Consider the following 22,839-nt stretch of genomic DNA (forward strand, 5'->3'; position numbering starts at 1 on the left):
ATTTCAATAACACGATGTGACAGCTGCTTATAACAGTTGTCTCTTGGAAGAGCTGTGAATGACTTAGAGGGCAAAACCTGGGACTTCAGAAGATTTAATTTTGCCTTGTAGAAGGTTTTTTCAGTTTAGTTTTGACCCAGAATGGATCTTCTGGCCTCCTGCAAGCACCAAAGCTTGAGCTTGCAGAGCAGAGATCAGCACATCCCTTTACAGCTAAGAGTTTGCTAACCCTTAAAAAAAAAGATCTCATATTTACAAAGGGTAAAGAGAACTGACACTTGCAGTTACAGAAAGTGCTTAAAACACCACTGGCTAGAACCTGAGATTGAGGTGAACTGTGGTTGTAGTCTGGATGTTGCTGTTCTGCACTCCTGGAAAGCAATAAACTGAAAATATGTAAGTTGTGTTTGTGATTAGCAAATGTGGCCTTAACCCACCTGTTTCTCCAGTGTGTGTTTGCACAGGTAGGACACAACACAGCCCTGGGGTGTTAGTAAAATAATTACACGTATCCCTTGATCTCCCCTCCTGAGCTCAATTACCTGACTTGGGCCTTTGTTTCAGCATGTGAAGAACTTTCACAACAATGGAGTCCCCAGAGGTTTTACCTCTGAAGTCATCATGCACCTGGTACTAACTCTCCCTCTCTCCACTAGAAATAAAAGCCTAGAACTGGTTGTGTAACACACCTCTGTATTGACAAAATACTCAAAACAGAATTGGTAGAAATGTACATTTTTACCAACTGAAAGTGACACCGTGTATCTAAATGGCAAGTTCCGCTTTGCCTGGGGTGAAAGGCTGGTGCAGAGGGGGTTTGACCATTGAGCTTCGTTCCAAGCCTTCCCCATCCAAACCCACCGGGTGGAGTTGCTATGGACAGCCCTGTCCATACACTCACTCGCTGTTCCCACTCCTGGAGAGGTGGGTGTTGGTATTTTGATGAAAATACAAAGAAGTTTTACAAATGCATGTTTCTTTTTAAAAGTACTTGTCCTATAATGCCTCTAGATTCCCAGTCTAAGCCCTAACCCTTCATTCCTCCCAAAAATACCATAATTCTTTCTTTAGTGTAACATTCTCACCTGTGCTTGTAGGTTCTGAAGGGATGGAGTTGTCAAGATCTTTTAAAAATAGAAGAAAAATGTGTCCTCTAACTGAATGAGGTAAAGCCTCATACGTTCAGTGGTGTAAATAAATACCAGCAGAGTTTTATAGGAACATGAGTATAAGTTTAAGGGTTTTATTATCAAAGTTTTGTAAAACAATTTCAGAAACTGTACATCAACATGGCACAGACTGTCGCCTACTTTTGTCTTTTTACCTGCACAAAAGTAAAAGCTCTTGAACTTGGGTAACTAAGAAAACAGCTTGTCTAACTACTCTGCAGATAACATGGAATCACTGTGTGCATAAGATACTACTGCAGTGACAGTAACACAAATTTATTAGTTTATACAACTTGAGATCAAGTAAAAAGTACATTATCAAGTAGACCTGCTTTTAAAAGCATACAAAGGTTGATCTTAAAATGCACTACCTTTTTGCAATGTGTTCAGCTCAATAACAAATTAAACGACCTGGCTTATGAAAACTGCACAAATCAACCTTTAATCACTGGGCACTGATCAAGCGGAGATTTTCACTTCCCAAGGCTCAAGAGAAAAAGCGAAGAACCATTACGACTCACCTGAGATGGACTTGAACAGACAGATTACAAAAAGCCCTCAAAAAGGTTAGTGCATTTTAACTTTGTCAAAGCAAAACAAAACCCACTGGGAAAAACAAAACAAAACCAACCCCAGCCACACGCATGGCTCAAAAAAACCCAAAACAAAACAAAACCCCTACCTATACCAGAATGCTTACTTGCAGATGTACTGTCACTTTATTTTTGTGTAGCCACACTTAAGACCCTTAAGTAGATCCACCATATGCTGTAGGATTTCGGAACACGTAGGATGTTTCTGCCACAATCAACATGCAGTCAGTGCATTCCCTATACTGCTCTATTACTGCAATGAATCAAATTCTAGGAACACTACCGTAGGTGAGCTGGTTCACTACAAGGAGGTCAGACACCAACAGTCTGTGCCTGCTGGAGACGCATGCAGGAGGTCACTTGCGCTCGAAGCGTCACCAAGTCAGCGAAACCGCCTTGGGACGCGTCCCTCTGGGCCGTAACGAGGATGGTTCCCCCTCTAAAAGCGTTCGATGGGAGTTAGTACGGGAGATTTACAAACCATGGAGAGCTCAGAGCTGTGTACAGCTAGATTTAGGATTAACGAGTACAGCGTAAAAGAATCACACAGGAATGACACTGACGCACGTCTGCAGCCGGTCCGCTGCAAAGGCTCCTCAGTCACTCATGTCCATGTCCTCCTCGTGATGATCATCCCCGTTGACTTTGGATTCCCTGCCTGAATCCCCGCTGCCCTTTTCCGCCGCAGACTCCTTCACCTTAGGGGAGGAAGAATCTGCCATTTTCTTTTCTTCCTTCTTCTCCTTCTCGCTGTCATATCCTTGTTCCTCTTCATCATAATCCCTTGTGACCTGCTTTGCCGAGATAAATAAAAAAAGTCAAACTTGCTTTCAAATCCCCCGTTGCTTTAAGGTTAATACTGTGGGACAGGCAGGGAAGGTAAAGAGGTTTTTAAACATACTTTCACGTCTTTATCACTCTCGGATTTTCGTTCTCGATCCTTCTCTTTGTCTTTGCTCTTTTTTTTCTTGCTTGTTGACCGCTCCCTCTCATCTCTACTTCTCTCCTTGTCTTTATCCTTCTTTTTTTCCTTTTTATGCCTAAAACAACAAAGCATGTGGAAGAATGAAAAGCACCATCACAGCGCTCCATCACCAGAGCACAGACCACGGCCAGACTGTGACCCGCAGCTCATTACAGTCTGAAGGGAGAAATGGCTGCGTGCACCTAAATGCACCATTCGCTCTCAGAAAATAACTACACATCCTGATTTGTCAGCCCTGGATCAAACCCCATGCTGAGATGAGCAACACTGTGTGTGTGATGCTGGAGCTCCTCCCGTCCCAGTTCAGCCCTGGGCACCAGCGCAGGGACGCTCGGAGCTGGAAGCCGATTAAACCACAACAGAGACGGCAGCAGAGATGAACTTGCTGCTCCCAGGACATCATGCGAAGGCCAAACAGCACCTTCACAACCCACTGTCACCTTCGCTACATCACATCTTGGGAATTTTCCACCCACACACCGTATTTTTTTAGCCAAGAGGTTCACTGACCTTCTTGGAGATGGGGAGCGGGACATTTTCCTTTTGGGAGACCTGGGTTTTTTAGGTGACCGTGATCCACTCCTGCTTCTTCGACGTCGTCTTTCTCTACAGGAAAGAGAAACAGAGCATCTTTTTTTATTTTATTATTTTTTTAAAGCTACAAATCAATCTCTGACTCCAAAACCAGCACTGCTCAAAAGGCAGCAAACATGTTGAGTTGAGAATGGATATTTGATCTCAGCAGCACTGCAGACCCACAGATACTGAGCAGCAGAGCAAGTCGTGTCCTGCTTTGCCTCCACCTTTGTGAGCAAAGTGCCAGCTTGGACCCTGCTACAGATACTGCCCCTCTTCCTTTGTTTTTGTTAATATGGCAAGTTGATTTTCAAAGCTTTTTTAAAAGAGAATGGTACCCATTTGCATGTATTTATCCCATAAATCAGGAAAGCGTTTAAATGTGACCTCAAAGCATCATGTTCTCCTTGATACAGAGCAAGTAGAAACTATTCTAAGCCCAAACAACACTCCAGAAAATTACAGCATCAGGGACAAAAGTAAAGCATCTTCTAGACACAGGTAGAGAACACATATATATATACATATCCTCAATATATCCACAACAGAATCATTCTCCTATTGCACACCAGAACGTTCTTTCTACTAAGTGGATAAAGCATGCTGGAAATGGAGACCAAGGAAAACTTTCCTGTTACTGTACCTGCTTGTGCTTCGCGATCGTCTAGTTGTGCTGTAGCTTTTGGGGGGAGTTTTAGAACGTTTCTTTTCTTTCTCTTCCTTCTTTTTATCCCTTTTAGTAAAATACAGATTTTAAGTTTAAGTCATTTTCAAACTATTCAAGTAGCATTCACTACTTTTGCTATGTAGGAAAATGAATGCAGACATCATTACTTTGGATAGCATAGATGGTTTAGTTTTTTCTGGAGCCAGTCGTATTATATTAATGGAAAAGAAAGAAAGATTACAGTTATCTCACGCTAAATACAAGAACAGCTCTTTTGTAGCTTCTGTGTATGAACAGCACACAATCTGCAAGTCTGGACGCCTTCTGCTCTGCAAAGACAGTGACTGATTCAGCCCCAGCCTCCGGCACCTCCTGACTCTTGGGAAAAGCACATTCCCTGTTTCCGTGTCCCTGACTGTGCACACATACAGGACAGTGGATCAGAGTTCCATAGGATCTTACATGGGACTGGTACTTCAGAAGAGCCGCTAGTTCATTTTGCCCAAGGTCTGTTGTTTCTTTGTGGTTTTTGTATGGTTTGTTTGGGGTTTTTTTTAAGCAAGCACCAAAACATAAGAACTTCTAGCAAACAGGATGAATTTACTGAAGCAATTACCTGGTTTTGGACGTGCTCCTGGACCTTCTGCTCCTCTCTCTGGAATGAGATCTTCTCCGCCTTGGACTTTTAGATCGCCTCCTGCTTCTCGATTTTGAATGGGACCTTCTCCTTGATCTGCTTCTCGACCGTCTGGCAGCAACACACAGACATGGGAGATAAATAGTTAATTATTGTTTCAGCTATGGTTTCTGTTTGTTTGTTTTAAAGCAAATAAGCTACCTACCTGTGTCTAGATGAAGAAGGCGTCCTCCTCCTCCTTGAGCGCGACCTGGACCTTGAATGCCTTCGTTTTTCATCTTTTTTGTCTGGAGTTAAAAAGGAAAAGCAGAGTAAAAAACCCAATGTTATTTTAGTATTCAAAAAGATTTTATAAAGGTAAGGAAGTTGAGCTTCATACTATAGATATAAATAAGGTAAAGAAAACCTAAGGAATATTTTGACAATTGAAATAAAGGCTTATCTATCCTTTTCTTTAAAAGATGACACACAAAGAATGAGCACATGACAAAGACAGGTATGTGGCATAAACCAGCATAAGGTTTTATGCAATATTCAGAAAATATTTTATTTAAGTCAGTTAAAAGGCGATAGCTGAAGGGCAACGTAGTCTCCTTGAAATCTCAGAATCTCTGCCATTTTGCGATGGACTAAAGAACCTCTCAAATTACTGCTTTGAATTGCCCACAAAAAGTCTCAGGCAAAACCATCATCACTTTTTTCTGGTATAATAAAAGAAAAGGAGCTCTATTCTTTCCTGAAAATGATGAGGAGGCTGCAAAACTATATTTTCGGTGTTCCACATTATTGCTTCTCAGATTTGTGGATGAACTGCTGCATCTTATTCTAAAATAAAATCTACTGAAATAAGCTATAAAAACAAACTCTTTAGAGAGTTCCACAGATGAGGAATGAAAAGAAAGGACATCGCCCCCAAGAACAAACCAGTAGCACTCAGGTGGTTCAGAGCCTTGCTGTTTCCAGTGAAATCTCAGAACTTCAACCAGGAAAAGCTCAAAGCATTTTACCATCTTTAAATCAAGTGAATTTTGGGGCAAACAAGAGGCGATTAACTCCCTGCATCATTCTGCAGGACATGTGCAGAATCCATGTTGTAGGACAATTACAAACCCGTCAACTATAAATTGAGTCACTTTAGAACACGAAAGCGTTAAGACAATATTCTGCAGACCGCTAGTTTTTATCACACACTACGTCAAAACTCCATCAGGACTGAAGGAGTTGTTCTACAATTTCAAATTACCTGGCTCAATAGCAGCAGAAATTAACGACTGTGCTTCTCGTACTCTTTTCATCGCCTCTTCTATTTCTTTACTGGAGGTATCTGATTTCAGACTCGGTGAAACAAGACCTGCAGCTACATGGTTCAGCCTGGTAAATTAAAGAGAATATTGGAAGTTCAGTATTGATGAGCCCAAGAAATACATTCATAGTGGCTGATTCAAATGAATCGCAACCTGCCTGCATTTTGTCACATTTGGGTAACAGCGCAGTAAGTCTAAGATGTGGTATCTGTGCTGAACGCAGTGGCACGAGACACCAGCACCGTTCCATTACAGACACTGTGACAAAAATGACATACAAAAAAACTGGATTTCCGTCTCCAGCTCAATTAAATCCCACAGATCGGCTGGTGTTGCTCCATAGATACAAGGCTGAATGACGTTCATTTCCTCCCCCTCTTCTCTCTACCACAGAGTCTGCACAAGGCCCCAAGACACAAGTTTTCTACAACCTTAATTAGATCCAGCCAGACACAGAGCAGATACTGAATCCCAACTGACACTCCCCAGATCAGTGTATTGAAACACAAATACTTCAAGCACTGACGCTTACTTTGGATCCACGGTGCTCATGAGTTTTAGTAGCTGATCTGCTGCAAGAGACTGGGAGAGGAAAAAAAGGTTAAAACCATGTTGCATGCTCAAGAAGATGATCTTTCTTCAATGTGGCCAAAGCAAAGATATTTTTTTTCCAAAGTGGCCAAACACAGGTGCTCTCTTGGAAAGAATCAAAGCACTTTAAAATAAAACCCACCACACTTCTGGTATCTACAGGTTATTTCTCTGTTACTTCAAGAGAACAGAGACCTCATTAGCAAACTAATTCACCTGTCCATGGGCAGTCCTCAATATCAATTTAAGAACAATACGTGAAAGCTTGGTTATTCTAAAAATTCCATTAAAAATATATTTTGCAGCTCTTAGGAAAATCAAGATGTCATTACAATTGCACTTCCCACTAATTCTCTTTATACAGAGGCAGCCACGTGCTGAACCCAAACAGTTCTACAGTCAGTTGCCTTAACGGACACAGAAAATAATCCTTCATCAGACCAAGGGTAGATTTTTCTAATATGCATTTAGAATGCTTATTTTTTTTAATTTGTTATTTTACTATCAGCCTTATTTACTTGTCACTACACATGGTATGCACAGAGAATCCTAAATGATGGACTTCATAGCACTGCATTAAATCATTACTACTTCTTGCATCTATAAAACATGTTCTCTGGTTTTATATCTTAAATAAGATATTTATTTATATCTTCAACAAGACATTTTATATCTTAAATATTAATTCAGTACTCTACTATTTCTTAGTAAAGGCTTTTAAAGTTCATTTTTAAAATGACTACAGCCTAACAAAGTCTCCTCAGTATTTTCACCATCTACAAAACTAAAACATTTTTTTTTACTATAAGTACAAGAGAGATTTATAGCTTGATAATGACACCTATCTGGAGTATTTCATCACTAGTCCCAAATAATTTTTTAGGTCCTTCTGGACTTTAATTTGATACTACTACTGATACTATTTATTCCAAACAGGTACTTGGAAAAAATAAATCACTGGATTTTCAGAAAGTGGCTGTTGAACTGATATAAATGAAAATTACTTTTAAGACAGGCAAAAGTGTTCATATATCAACCGGCTATGCTGAGAAACAAAGATTGTATGCTATAACCACTTTAAGAAGTTTAAAGAATCATCAGGATGTGTAGACTACATCGATTCAGGCCTTTCAGAAAAAGTAATACCTCCTAACGCTTGTTCCAACCTAAGTGTAGTATTTCCAGATCTTCAGCTTGTTATTTAATAGAACGGGTAAACACTAAGAGCGTAACGTATTCTAGTGAAATGTATCTGCTATATAAATATAGATAAAAAATAAAACAAACGTTAGCACGTGTGACATACCTGAGAGTTTAAGTTTGCTCCAGGTAGCCCCAGAGCAGCCAGGGCAGGATCAAGAGCAGGAGCTCCCAAAGCAGCTAAAGGAACAGCACCGATCTGCAAAGAGACACAGTTACACACAGCCCTCTGCCCAGAACGGCGCTCGGATCAGCATCCCGAGCCTCAGACACCTGGAAACCTGACCTGGGGTTTAGTCAGGATTTAGCTACAGGAATCATTACACTAACGTCAGTCAGAATATTCAGTTTTCCTTATTCAAGTATTCCAAAGCTTGGTACAGGAAAGACTATTTTTCTTCCCTCTAAATCTTCCAACAGGAAATTCTGTCTCCTTTGCATCCCAACAGGTAGGAGGAAAAAAAAGAAAGAAGTAAAAAAATGTAAAAAAAATAAAGCATTCCACTATCTTCACAAATAGTTTGAAATGAATTTCTTTTTCAGAGTTAAAATGAAAATTCATTTTAAGTTTCTGAGCCAACTACCCCATATCTAATGAATTTAGTATTGAAATAAACATGTTTTATCTTAAATGACAATGTAATATTGTTACATCTCTGCAAATTTATCTAATTTGGTTAAAACTGGCAAACAGGTTGAAAAGCTATTAGAGGATGATGGCTTAAGTCTGAATTGCTTAAATTAATCTACACACCTCAGGTAAGAACCTCATTTTTTGGCCATTTGAAGCGAGATAATCAAAACACGCCCTTCCTTCCTTCTCGCTGCCCCTCTGCCTGCTCTGCCACTTGAGACTCTTGTCACCCAGTTCAACCCATCCACCCGTCAGTGAATAATTTCTGCGCTGCCTGCACCAACACAGAGTTCACAAAAGGACCTGACAAGCTCCAGAGCCGGAACAACTGCAGCTGCGAGGGAGGGTGGTGGAAGGGAGCAGAACCTTCCACTTGGTGAGTTTTTCACTCAGCTGATTTCTTGAAACTGCCCAGGCCTCTCCCTCCAGCCTCCAAAGAAAAAGCCGCATTCCCACATCCTGATTTTGGGAACATGAACTACAACGATATGGAATCTTTACCAAGTGAGATGTGCAGCTCCCAGTGACAGTCAAAGGAGTTGACCGTTCACCATGATTTTCCCCAAAATGGATGTGCTAAATTCCACCATTAGACAGGCTGTGATTCAACATGACAGAACTCAAATTAAGGTGTTTGCAGGAATTTATATAGATACAGCTTTTGGTGAAAGTGAATCTTTAAGAGAGTATTTGTTTCTTCCATTCCTTTCCTCAAGTTTCCAAGCTAAACTTTAGACTTTTTCCTGTACACAGGATTAAAATGCCCTTCTGAGCAGCTCAAAGGCAAGTGTGTCTCTCACACAATCAGAAATCACAGCAGATGCTGCACAAGGAAGAGCCCAGCACAAGCTGAAGAAGTAGGTTTGAGGGGTGCAGGACTAATGAGGGTTTATTCTTATTAATTTGACTCTTGTACTTTTGATTCTCTGTTCCCTAACAAGATATGTGCTTCGACTAAAACTTCTTCCACAAGAATTCTTATGGATCTAGATAATGAGCAAACAGGCTACAATTTTTTCCCCTCCGTTGCAGTAATAATGGAAGATATCTCCACAGCACGTCAACTCCTGGAATTAAAATCTACGAGATCTCTACTGCTCGTCAAATCTGCCACTAAGTGTAAAATGGATAAGAGGGGTGAGAGATAAAAACACAGGGCCCTTGAGATACCAGTAACACGGTATTAGGGAAATGAACGTGCATCATCTAGCAACTTAGCACCATTTTGCCACAGTTCGTATCAGACAGCGGTAACGATCCATCAAGGTACATGCGCTAAAACACTCTAGGAAGCAGCATCAGCACATCAATCTATTTGTGCTGAAAATAATTTAAAATAAAATTAAAAATAGTTTTTAAAAAAGGAACACACACAAAAATCCCACCAAAAAAACCCCGAACAACATAAAAAAATAAAGCAACTAACTGAAAAGAAGAGAATCTGTGCAGTACCTGAGAGAGCGGGTTGGGCGTGGGCAGCAGTCCCCCCCCGGGCAGCAGACCTGCCACCGCGTTGGCTGGTGCCAAGAGAGACAGAGCCTTAGTCTCATCAGGAATCACTCCTGCAGAGAAACAGCCTCGCATTAGAGCGTGTCCCGTTCCCCAGGCAGAAAATACACAAATACACCCAGAAAATGTCTCCCTGATACACCACCTGAGTTTGTTGAAAGTACTTATGTTGGCTAAAATACAAAGCTTGATGTCTATTAATATTTATCATTAATTTTTATGTCAGAATGAAACTTCAATGTGTGAAAATTTGACTGTTCCTTTTTCTCTACAAAAGGTTAAGTTTCTAGAGCAAAAAAAAAATAGCACAATACACACTACTTTTTTGTTAACACTGCCAAGATTTCATCACCTGTACTCGATTTTTAAGTCATGAACCAAACGTAAGCAAGCACAGTCGGTTCTCCAGGGGTGTGCTCTCAACTTTCAAAAGCTGTTTTATGAACAACGACTCGTGTCGGCTGCTTCACTACAAAGCACACAGAAAAATCAAGATACACAAGACAAAAAAAGTTTGATTTAGGGGTTAATAATATGGTACAGTTCACTAAGTTTTCTTTTACACCTACCATATAAATTTTGTAAAACTTAAAGAGAAGGTATGGAAATATTTTGGGTTGAATCAAGCGTAGGGCTTTTGCTGACTTGTCAAATGACCACGAAAGGCTCTGCAGGTCTGCAATGCGCTGTGTGTGTGTCTGGGGGTGGTGGCTGCAGACATACAGTACAGTGCGGCACATTCCTTACCTGCGCAGTAAATTGCATTTGTTCCAACATGTGCCATGTTATTGTACCAAGAATGCTGCTACATACTGCCACTGCAGAAGGAACTTCTGGCCCAAAATCTTGCAGCCAACTAAGGCAAGTGTCTTACTTTACTGCCTGCTCTGCACATATAATTTTAAGGGCCCTACTATGAAACAGGTAATTGTGTAGGTATTTTTATTCTATCCAACAGCAAAAGCCCTATACAGATGGATTAATTTGTTAATGTGCCCAAGCCCCCAAAATGAGAGTTCAATAAAACAATTTTACTATATAGTTGCAAATACCAGTAGTGTTTCTGTAATACACATTAAGAAACTGCATCTCATCATAAAACATACAATATGTACAGGGCACTTAAGAGAAACTGGATAAGCTGCAGAAGAAAACTGTTGGGTGGTATTTTCAGCAGGGCCTGGTATATAGTTCAGGCTGAACCAGGGAAAAGAACTGTAAAACACAACAACAAAAAAGAAAAACCACTGTTAAATAAAGGTAATGGTTCCTTCCACCTATACTGAGAAGTGCCGATAATATAAACAAATGTATAATACACAGCACTGTTATCTTGCTTGTGTCATTGAGCTGTCACCAATTTAGATACCAGAAGTTATGGAGGGAGAGGGGGGGAAAAAGGTCATTTAGATAAAGGGCATTAATGCATAAATATATTAACATACCTACAGAGAGATTATGGGGTAATTTTGCATGCAAAATTATGTCTCAGAGGATATTTATAAATTATATCTAAACATTTCAAATTAGTGCAACTACAACATTTCTGGCATCTAAATACAAATCCTCAGACTTATCTTGAGACACCTCATAGAAGATCTGCATCCATTAAAAAAAAAATCATGCATCTGATCCTCTACTCGTTTTGGTTTTTTTTAAAGTATTTAGAAATAAATAAACTACAATTTTAAAAAAAGCAATGAGGCCCCTCACCAGTTAATTTTCATGCTTCAAGAGTTTTTTTTTACTGCTGCTTTGTTAGAACCATGAAATACTGCATGAATGTGTAGAAATGAAAGAAAAAGAAACAGACAAAAGAAACAAACATTAACCAAAGAACCTAAATACCCCCCCAGCCACCTTTAACCTTAGAATTCCTTCCAAATCTAGGAATATCACAGAGAAAATTACAAATACTAAACCTTACCGTAGACTTTGTGTATAGTTCTATAACACAAAGCAACAGCCAACACCAAAGTGTCTGTGTATGTTAAAACTGGAGTGCACTTGTGATATAGGGGATAATTACTGCACTAAACAGACAATAAACATTTACTTTAGTGACAGGCAATATTAATACAGCATCATCACAATAGAAAATAAAAGAGAGAAGGGCCCAGTTCAGCACAGTAGTTAAGCATATGCCTGGCTTTAAGCACACGAGCAGTTTCACTATGGTTTTAAGAACCTTGCTGTATCATGCTCAAACAGCTTCTTGAATTAGGACCCTGGCAGGATGTGTTTGTGGGGAAAACTCTCCTCCAGCACAGGGACGGAGCACTGAAAACCAGGGGGCAGAACTTCATGGGCTGAACATATCTCTTGTGATATGCCACATCATTATGCCAAAAACATGAACATTCTGAACCGCTAGAATGCCCCAGAAAAGGCCCATGAGGAACTCCTTGATTTAAACAGGCCCATTCAAATATTCTGCTTTATTAGTTTTATTTTCTTTACACAGTCTGCACCAAAACTGCTGGGCGGATTTCTCCACGTGCCAGATTTATCTACCATCAAGCACAACGGACGAAGGCAGACTGACGAAGAGAAAAATGTTTTTATCCTTATTGGAAAAGTTAAACACTAACATTCTTCACCATGGGCCTTGGAGAACATTTCAGGACTAACTCAGAGGGACTGCTGCTATAATATATCATGTTTTAATATGAAGACAAGGACGAGATGCCTTTCAACTATGCTATTATACCTAAACTGGTGAAAGCAGAAGCAGTAACTCAATGGCAATTTCAGAATGTGTTCCGTACCCTAAAAAGCAGCACATCTTAATCAAAGGTCACGCTGCAGATTCCTACATTCCAGAAATTAAATTTTCACATCTTTTAAGTTTAAGGAATACAAAGATAAGACAGCTCACCAGGCCTCAAAAGGCAGCCTACAGCATTACCATGTCTTGATTATAGGTCTGAACCCAGGCCACGTACCAAATTTATTACTGTAGTACGACTTAATCTGCAGAGATTCTATTGAATTCAAGAGATCTGGGAAAATCCATTATTTCAGAAGAAGATAAAGAAACAGTACAATGGAAATCAATTACGTCTAAAGCAAGTCTAGAAGAGTTTAATAAGACTTCTGCAAGAAGAGGTGTCTTCTCGGCACTTTGCTTTTAAGGTAAGTTCCAAAAACCCTGCTCATTGCCTTTCAAATTACTGTAACACCCTAAAATGTAAAAATAAAAAGAAGAAGAGAAAATGCAGTTAACAAGTGGTTACACCAGGAAAACACTTGGGGACTTGAGTGCTTGCTGGCCTTTAGTTAATGTCTAGAATCCCCTGTAGCTGCAGAGGACCCACTGTTTTTCAGTCATCTGGAAGGGCTTTGCATTTGCCTTCTCCACTACAAAAATCACACACACAAATAACAGAGAGAAGAGTTTATTATTCAGTGAAATTCGGATGAACAAGAAAACTTGGAATAAAAAACTAGTACCAGTGCCCATTTGGCACCTCTCGGAAGATCTCACTTTCAAATTACACCAGAATTATTCAAACCCTTGGTATACCGGACTTCAGAGGAGAGCGAGTGCCCTGGCAGGGAAGCTCCCAACTCAAGGCAGTGGCAGCATATCTCAAAATAACATTAATCTGCTCTCCCAGGCACTCTTGGGGAGGGAGAAACCACTCTCATGAAGAGATTTATGCTTATGTGAAAGTGGCAAACAATTAAGGCAAAACTGCCTTAAAATGCTGACCTGTTTGGATAAGTCTGTTTAGGAAAATGTCTCATTGAGACTGATAAAGAGCAAAATTTGCAAATAATTCTGCCTAAAATGTTAATATTCTAAACTTAAAGACACACAAAACCAGTAAGAGGTAAACTTTTCACTTTCATTCAGTGGCACTAGATAAAAATATATTTAATCCATGGGCCAATGGCAATATACCAAGGGTTTCAAAACGTTAATATCTTATGTGTTTGACATTCTACTAATCCTCATTTTTGTGAACTATACTGGAACAAAATGCCATCATATGGTGGCTTCATAGGCCATTAAACAATGCACAAACCTTCTGCATACGGTACGACTATCAAGGCTCTGTCAACGAATACAGTGTTTGTCAGATGTTGGGCCACAACTGCTGAGTCCGGATCATGGAACTTTACAAAACAGACACGCGATGAAACAGGCAAAGGAGAATCACTGAAAAAGAAAGAAAGAAAGAAATTACTCAGATGGAAGCAAGTCTGACAGTATGAAACTTGTAACTTGTCCTGTCTTTCCAGCCTGGGAAGGCACAGGGGACTCCGGGTACTTCTCTGTGCAAGAACACGATTGCAGGTTTCATACCAATCATCATTTTGCATGACGATGGACACAAAATTACACTGAAGGAAGCCAATTCACTGCAAAACTGCAGAAACAGTGTTATTGACTGATTTGTAACTGGGCATTAATTCTGTATGCACAATATATCTACGACCAGTCACCTAAATAGAAATCAGTTTTCATGACCAGTCTATGAGAAGGGAAAGAGACAAAGAAAAGCTTTGTTTGAGAAAGATAAAAAGTTCCCTTCTACAAAAACCACATAAGTTAACAAAACCGGCAGTTTTACACTCTCTGCTTTAGGCCTCAAATTACTTATTAAGGTAGATTATGAAACAAAGAGGGTAATGATTGAAAGACTGCTATGATTTTACTTATGAACACAATTTCATTGAAGCTTCCAAACCAAACTTCATCAAACTCAAACATACAGAAACTGCCAAGTCCATGCTGAAGGGACGGGCACTGCTAAAAATGCATCTGTCATTCAGCGTTAAGAGAACTAAACACAAATAAATTCAGGAAGTTCAGGCAGGCAACACTTCAGTTTAAATCTCACTAATGGGTGAAAAGTTCCTGGAAAAAAAAAAAAAAAAACCACAAAAACCAAACAGAAAATCAATCAGGAAACAGAGAGTTCTTGACACAACAGAGCTTTAGCTACGCCACAGCTCAAAGTGAGCATCTGTCAGCAGAGCTCCATAAAAAATCCCAGACATGGAGAATGCAAAAGAGAATGCACAAGTTTTGAATCATTTGGAAAACAAACAAACAAAGCCAAACAGAATACCTACTTCCTACAACAATAGGAAAGAACGCTTGGCCATGTAACTGTGCCCCCCTCCGCTTCCCTGAAACAAACCAAACCCAACCCGCCCCAAACCAGAGGCAGAATCAGCTCTGTAAAGGGCCAGAATTGGTTTTGAAAGTCCAGATATCCTGAAAACGGTGCAGGTTTTGCTTTAGTCAGGTGTATAAACTAAAAAACAGCAAGAAAAATCATTATGCAGACACAACTGTGCAGCAGGTGAGTCAAAAGCTGCCTCCAGAAGGCACAGGGCAGGTACTGAAAATAGCAGAAAGTCCTAAACCCCTCGTTCCTAAACGAGGCCAGGGTACAGACGTCAGCCCTTCCCTCAAGTACCAGAAAGACAGTCACTGATTCTTTATGACAAAGATCTGCCATTACTAACTAGGTTCCCAGAACCTGTTATAAGACCAGCTCTTCAAATTGCATCCCGCTGCCAAAACAACTTTATCTGGGTTGAAGAACACTGATCAAGTCCTAAAGCACTGTAAGCACAGAGAGAGTTGTCAGAATTCAGGAGAAAGGAGAATGACTTCGACATCAAAAGACATACCAGATCTATTTTTGTTAGTGCAAATGCCAAAACCTCTCTAACCTTCACCACCACTGAGCAAGTCACGCAAACTCCAGAACCGCCCTAAATGCCCAAACCTGATACTAAAAACTAGATTGGAGCCAACACACTGTAGCTTTTAAAATACCAAAATTAGGAACATCCACTTCATCTTGCACATGCAATAAAACAGAAAGTAACACTGTAGAGATAAATGGCACAGCCATAGAAAAATGGAAACTATTAGCCCTTTTGTATCTAGGAATACACAGCAGCTTGCCAAAGTGGTGCCTTTTCTTAACCCGTTTGTATGAAAACATAAAAACCAAAGCAGCATTAGCAGACAGTGCTTAACAAAATCACAGTAGTAACATTTTAAAGAAGAGTAAATCAAGGAGTTACGGCATACCTGAATTGTACACTAACCTAAGTTCCAAATAATTTCTAACATAAATGCAGTACAATACTTTCAAACATTCTTAAAATGTCTGTGGTAACATGAGAACATGAAACAGGGAAGATACTGTTGATAAAGATGAGGACCACTACCTACTAAACTGTACAGCTAACCCAGTCTACAAAACAACCACCGAAAATACATAAAGGCTGTGCTTATGCAGCCTGACATTTAAAATAAATCAGCATATGTTGTTTTAAAAATGTATTTCCAGTCATTCTAAAAATCCAGGCTGTGGCTGAGCAAAATTCATCAAGAACAGAACGTTCCCAACAGTTACCAAAAAAAGACCATCATTATTCTAATTCACTGGAGATCAAAAAAATTCAGTAATTCTCTCTCAGACATTGTGCCAGTGAACGCCAAGACATCCAACAATTTACTGCGGCTGGTGTCTGAACAACGTGCCCATCCTGAAGCACGGCAGATTCTGAAACACAGCGGCTAAACAGGGAAATCCAACCTTTGTATCGTAAACTCTAAGTACTCGCTCCACCAAGTTGCCTCATATTGCAACCAGCATCTTAAATATTAAATCCGGGGTTTTTTAAAGGGATATTTGTGCCGCTTACACAAACTTTATTACTGATGTAAAATCAGGCTAGAATCAGGCTGGAGTTCATAGATTATCCATGCAAGAGATGTTCTTCAACATTATCGTGTTCATGGGGTGGGAAAAAAAGAAGAGTAAAAACCAAAACAAAACGAAAACAAACAACAGCAAAAGTTGTTGTCATCCTTTTTCACACTTTCTCAGCAGAGCAGCAGCAATTGCGATAATGCCCATGTTCTGACAGAGGCCTTGGAGAACTTTCATCAGCAGTTACCGACCAAGGCAAAAGATATTACCAATTACTATGCCATCCAATACAAGAAATTATTATTAAGTATGCTCCTAATTTCATCAAGCTTTAACTCTGCAGACTGTATTTTTCACCTGATGAGCTTTTTTCTTTGTAAAATTCTTTGTCCATAAAAATTTGGCCAGATTATTCAAATCTAAAGAGCAACCACAGAACATGCTGGTTTATCTTTCAAGCACCAATGGCGTAAGACCTTTTATGTCAAAGTTTCAGAGCAGAAACTTAAGTTTTGATGGAAAGGCAGTTTTCATATGCTAAACGGAATATGCTGGAATAAGCTTTTTAATATATATGTGTGTATACACACACACTTTTTTTTTTTTAAATAAAGCACTCTCAGAAAATCCATTCCGTCCACTTTTCAGGTTTGCCCACCACGGAGAATGAAGCTCCATGGAATACAATAAAGACAAGAACCAGGAAATGGAGTTGAGGAAAAGCAGAAGAATGAGGCCAGAAAAGGTTTGGCAGAAGCTACCCAGCTGGCTGTGGATTAAAGTTGTAATATGAAGCTGAGGTATACATAAAGCTTGTATCAGCTGATTAAATAAACTGGAATAAAGAGATGGATAAGGGGAAAGAAACAAATGTAGAGACGCTCAGGAAGTTTTATCTGGGAAAATCGGGAGCTTCTCTAGGGGCCAGCAGAACCTGGGTGACTGAGGGAAGGATCAAACAAGGAGGCGGAGCAATGGCAACGGGACCAGTTAGGCAGGAATACTATATGCAAAAAACAATCCCAACATAATCCGGGACACAGACATTCCGATTATAGAGAAGATTTACAAAGTATAATTTATATCCTGTGCCCTCCTAAAAATGGGTGAACACCATGGGCACAGAAAAGTCAGGACGTGAAGTTTAAAGGAGAAAGAACAGAAACAGCTTTAGAAGAAACAGATAAAAGAACCTGGCGCTATTATAAAATACACCCCTCTTTGATATGAAATTAAGTCGGAGGCTCCAAAATACCCCAAGATGAGATCCCCAGCAGAGACCAGCAGTGGGTCTAGAGGCGTCAGCACCGTTGGCATCCCTGTATGGACTGGAACACAATGGAAATGACACAAAACCTCCTTAAAATAAAACTAAAAATTAACCCCAGTCCAAAAAAGTGCCTGGTCTAGTTACCAACAGTACAATCTTCGTATACATTTTGCAACAATGGTCTTTTTCCACCAAGACATACACTCCAGAACAGAAATATATAATAATGTTCTCTTCCAACAGCTGTTCCATATTTTCTACATCTTCTGCGCAAGGCTATTTAGTTACATTGTATCTCTTGTTCTGTATTAATTTATTCAGTGGCTTTTCTATATTTTTTCTATATAGTTTCCTTTTAAAAAAAATTTTCTATAACTTTTACATAAATATTAAGAAATCCTCACAATATTCCTATGGGATGAAGAAGTATCATCCTCCTCTTTCATCACAGTGTTTGAAATACAAAAGAAAATTGAGGCCAAATTTTGGTAACTTTCGGTCATCCAGTTTGGGCTGACACCTGCGTTACTGGGGTTATTTGCACCTTGTTGCCTTTTGTCCACTGCCACGCTGTAAAGGCAGCCAGCTCGGTATGTTTCTGTACCAACAAAGTGACCCAGCTGCAGTGACAAGAATGCAATGCCAGAACAAAGGAGGCAGGTGTCATCACTTCATTCTGATACCACAGAAGTAATCTTTCAACAGATTGGTAAACGTTATCTAAAACTACAAAGTTTCAGAAACAGAATTCACCTATAACGAACTTCATTAAAAACTGGACAAAACATTAAAATACAGAGCAGCACATCAAATAACTGCACCTGTTTAAAGGTGAGGTACTTCACTAGCTGCCAAGCCTTAACAGTTCTGCCATTTAAGAACAATTATCCCAGCTATTAACACAACTCTTGTGCCTGGAACTGTTCCCCAATTCCAGTTACACATAAATTCCAATTCCTTCTATGCTTCAGTTTCCAACATGTAATTGTCAACATTCAACCCAAAAAAGGAAACTGCAAGAACACCGGAAATACTCTTTCTGAATTTGCATATATGACCAGCCAGCAGGATGGGTGAAATCTCCAGGTTTTGTGCTAGAAAGAACTGAAGACTCAATGATGAAAAGAACTAAATTATGAAAATGATAAAAACTCAATGATGAAAATAACTTTTTTTCCCCTAAAACAAAAAAATCCAAATAGTCTCGGGTATCAGAAATAATGGACTCTGTTCTTGTTTGATTTTTCTCTAATCAAACAATCCTCGTTCATCACAGCACAAAGAAACCTTTTTAGTTACATAATATCCATGCAAAAGATCAACATATAGTGACATTAAGTTTTGGAAAACAAACTGACATAGCCAAAATCAACGTTAACATCTAACATCATAAATGTACATGGTTTTTATATTAGTGATTACCTGCACACTTTGCACAGAATTCTCTGCAAGGAATGCATATTGATATGGAAATTTTAGTTGTAGGGCCAACCGTCCAGAAACTGCCTACAGTTCTGGAGGTTAAGCCGAGAGAGACAAACAGCTCCTGGAGAAAAACGTGCACTAGGAAGAGCCTGCGTGTAACTGAATGATGTAAAGCACTGTCTTTTCCCCACACACGTGCGGAGTGTAATTACACGAAAAATCACCATTGCAATAAGCACGTGAACTCTTACAGCAACTTTATGGGAGAAGAGAGAAGGCAGCAGGCGCACAGGAGAGGAGATTCGTTCCGCCGAGCACCCCCGCACGGCGCTGAGCGAGGGGGCCCGCGGGGATCCCGCCGCCACACGATCGGGCCGGGGGGCACCGCGGCGGGGCCGGGGGCAGGCCGGGAGCGGCCCGGGCCGGGCGGCTGTCCCGCCGCCAACCGCCATGGAGGCCGCAGTCGGGCCGCGGCCTCGCTGGGGGAGGGGAGGGCGGAGGCGGCGGCTGGGCCGCGGGGAGGCGGAGGAAAGGCCACGCTCCCCGCGGGGGATGTGGGAAGAGGGGCCGGGGCCGGCACTCACTCGGGGGGAAAGAGCCGCAGCTCCTCGATCTTTCCGAGGAAACCGAAGAGCGTCCGCATCTGCTCGGAGCTGGCGCTGGGGGAGACGTTGGTGACCTGGATCACGTCGGTGCCGCTGCTCGAAGCCATCGCGCCGGCGCCCGCTCGGCTGCTACAGACACACCAGGGAGAGGAAGAGCGCGTTAAGCCCGAGCAGCCCCCGGCGGCGCCTCCCCCGCCGTCGCTCGGGCCCAACCCGGCCCGGCCCCGCCGCGCCCGCACCGCCGCCCGCCTCACCAGCCTGCCCGGGCCGCAGTGTCCCACAATGCTTCGCGGCCGCGCCCCGCGCAGGCGCACGCAGGCTCACCGCGCGGGGCCCGCGCCCAGCGGCCGCGCCTACGCACGCGCGTGGCCCCGGCCCCTCCCGGGAGCGCGCGGGGACGGCGCGTGCGTGGACAGAGTTCCCCACCCGTCCCCCCCCAAGTCCCGCGAGGTTTCCCCCCCACCCTCGCGCACGCGTCGTACCGGCTCCATGCGCGCGGGTCGAGCCGCTCATGCGCAGAATGGGAGCGGCTGTTGGCGGGAACGGCGCGAGGGGCTGGCGGGCGCTGCCGGTTGCCGCAGGGGCTGACAGGAGAGCGCTGGGCCCGGGCTATCCGTGGTGCCCAGGCTGCGCTTTGTACCAGCTGTACTCGAGCTCGTCCAGCTGGCGGCCGGGGTTCCAGAGCACTGGGGTTCTCAGGAGGCTTCAGCTGAGGCTGGCATGTTGCTAAAGGTGACCTGCCTGAGGTGTTCCAGGCCGGCTTGGTGATGCCACAACACCCAGATGAGGTTACACAGGAAGGTGTCCAGATGGGTTTTGAATGTCTCCAGAGGAGACCCCACAACCTCCCTGGGCAGCCAGTTCCAAGCTCTGTCACCCTCACTGAGAAGTGTCTTCTCAAATTTATATGGAACCTCCTGTGTTCCAGTTTGAACCCATTACCCCTTGTCTTACCATTGGTTGTCACCAAGAAGAGCCTGGCTCCATCTTCGTGACACTCACCTTTTATATATTTATAAACATTATTGAGGTCACCCCTCAGTCTCCTCCAAGCTCAAGAGCCCCAGCTCCCTCATCCTTTCCTCACACGGGAGATGCTCCACTCCCTTCATCATCTTCATTGTCCTGCAGCGGACTCTCTCCAGCAGTTCCCTGTCCTTCTGGAACTGAGGGGCCCAGAACTGGACACAATATTCCAGATGTGATTGCAGTGTTTTAACAGGCTAGGTCAACTGGTACATCAATTAATTACATAGAGATGAGAGGAACGGGTATTTTGTTGCCTGGATTCACTGAGATGAACGTATTTTGAGTGCTGTGGAGGAAATGTTTTCTCCTCTATCATTTCTGGCATCACATAATAAATAAAGCAATCAGTTATTTCTGAAGTCCATAAAAGCGATTTTTAAGTGACCAATATTAATCATTTTAGGAAGCTCAGCCTTCTCCTCAGCCCTTCCCATCCGTTGTTATTTCTGCCTCTCGTGAACCAGCCTCAGCTTGTTAACTCCAACTCTTCCAAATACATTTTTTTAGGGGAATAAACAAACTGAACTAGCAAGTGTCCACAAGAAATGGGGATTTCCAGTACTATTTGTTTGGATTTTTTTAAGACTCAGTTGAAATACCCAGCTTTTTCTTAAGAGGGCTGCCTGGTGACTCCCAAAGGGAAACACAAAAAAGGGTAATTAAAAAGTAAAAATAAGTGGGCCATATCCTTATTCAAGTGCTACTGCCTGAACTATATGAAACATTTCTTGAATCACAAGCTGGTTTACCTAAGGTGGTATTTGGTCCTTAACTAATTACTTTTAAATTAAATTGAACTATTAGTAGAAGCTAGTTCCAAAAAGGGTGGCGTTTGAAACACAAATCTGGTGCTTCAAAGTCGAAAGAGCTACAACTCAAAACAAGGGCTGGGCAGGAGCTTCTCAGCAGGAGCTGAACTGCTGGCAGCATCTGCCAGACTCACCCTGACTTGCAAAACTGGTAACTTCAAGCACTGGCAGGCGGCATCTTTCAGTCTGCACTGTTGTTATTCAGTTTGCAAGCTCAGGACAAAGGGAACACGAAATAATGAAGCACAGTGCCTTCTCATTTGATATGTGCCATGTGTATGTTTAAAATGTTTTCCCAGGCTGTCTGGTCTGGATGCACAGTTGTGACCCAAGCGGACAGATCAGCAAACACAAGTGGGGAGGAAGGGTGGGAGGGGAGATCTGTGTCATGGGGCAAGCAAGTTGCTGAGTCTCCTTTGTAATTATTAGTAAGAATTTAATGTCCACAGACTTGTCGTCAGCAACAGCTTCTAGTCTTGCTTCGTCACAGGATGCCTGGGGTTGCACACCCTTATTTAACGAATATTCAGGTTGCTGTTGAGGGGACGGGGCCTCTCCTTTGTCCTCCCATTTTGGGGGGCAATTATGGCCAGAACTGGGAGCTGGTCAGTGTAGGAAACTATTACCTTGCCCATAGAATAGGCCCATGCAGAATCTTTCAGCAAAGTGTATTTTATTAATGATTTTGCAAGAGCAGGTGTTCTACCTAAAGGTCAGCACATGGAATAGGGCAAAAAGCCCTTGCTTATATCCCTCCCCCCAATCCCAGCTGCAAATTCCCTCCCCTGTTCCCCGGGGGTTGGTACTGCAGGGTTTACAGACTGCCCGACCCTGCCTCAGTTTACCTGCCTCATTCAGCTAATTCTAACAACCCCCTCCCCTTATTGATCAATTTAAAATAGGGATTCCTGGCTCTTTAGTTACTCTTCCCCCTAGATTAACTTTTTAAATACAGTTTGCATTCTGGGATTAGTTCGAAGAGATTGTGTTTTACATTAAGGATTCACAGTCCAATGTCTCTTGCTCCTTCCCCCACGCTGGGGTCAGATGCCAGGTCCCCAGCTTTTTATAAAAACATTCCCCCTTCAATGGCTCCTCATATCAGGGCGGTGGGGAGCCCGTTCGGCCCGGGAGCGGCCGTGTCCAT

At 42.0% G+C, this 22,839-nt stretch overlaps 1 protein-coding gene across 4 annotated transcripts; it reads right to left on the bottom strand.

The window, feature by feature from the left end:
* Positions 1–1,229: 1,229 nt before the first annotated feature.
* Positions 1,230–20,242, bottom strand: SRSF11 (serine and arginine rich splicing factor 11). 4 transcript variants are annotated; one of them, XM_082054844.1, is made up of 13 exons: positions 20,109–20,242; positions 19,834–19,983; positions 13,897–14,030; positions 9,809–9,918; positions 7,829–7,921; positions 6,464–6,513; positions 5,871–5,998; positions 4,833–4,914; positions 4,607–4,738; positions 3,967–4,056; positions 3,258–3,353; positions 2,664–2,802; positions 1,230–2,553 (listed from the first exon to the last, which is right to left on the bottom strand). In XM_082054844.1, exons 2-13 carry the CDS (start codon positions 19,959–19,961, stop codon positions 2,359–2,361), a joined length of 1,377 nt encoding a protein of 458 aa, XP_081910970.1. In that variant the 5' UTR covers positions 19,962–19,983; positions 20,109–20,242; the 3' UTR covers positions 1,230–2,358. The 4 variants fall into 4 exon arrangements, with proteins under 4 accessions (XP_081910970.1, XP_081910968.1, XP_081910971.1 ...); XM_082054842.1 differs by having other exon boundaries at positions 1,230–2,556; XM_082054845.1 differs by lacking the exon at positions 3,967–4,056 and having other exon boundaries at positions 1,230–2,556.
* Positions 20,243–22,839: the final 2,597 nt, after the last annotated feature.

The sequence above is a fragment of the Streptopelia decaocto genome (assembly GCF_964273445.1).
Source record: "Streptopelia decaocto genome assembly, chromosome: 5".
Classification (NCBI taxonomy): Eukaryota; Metazoa; Chordata; class Aves; order Columbiformes; family Columbidae; genus Streptopelia; species Streptopelia decaocto.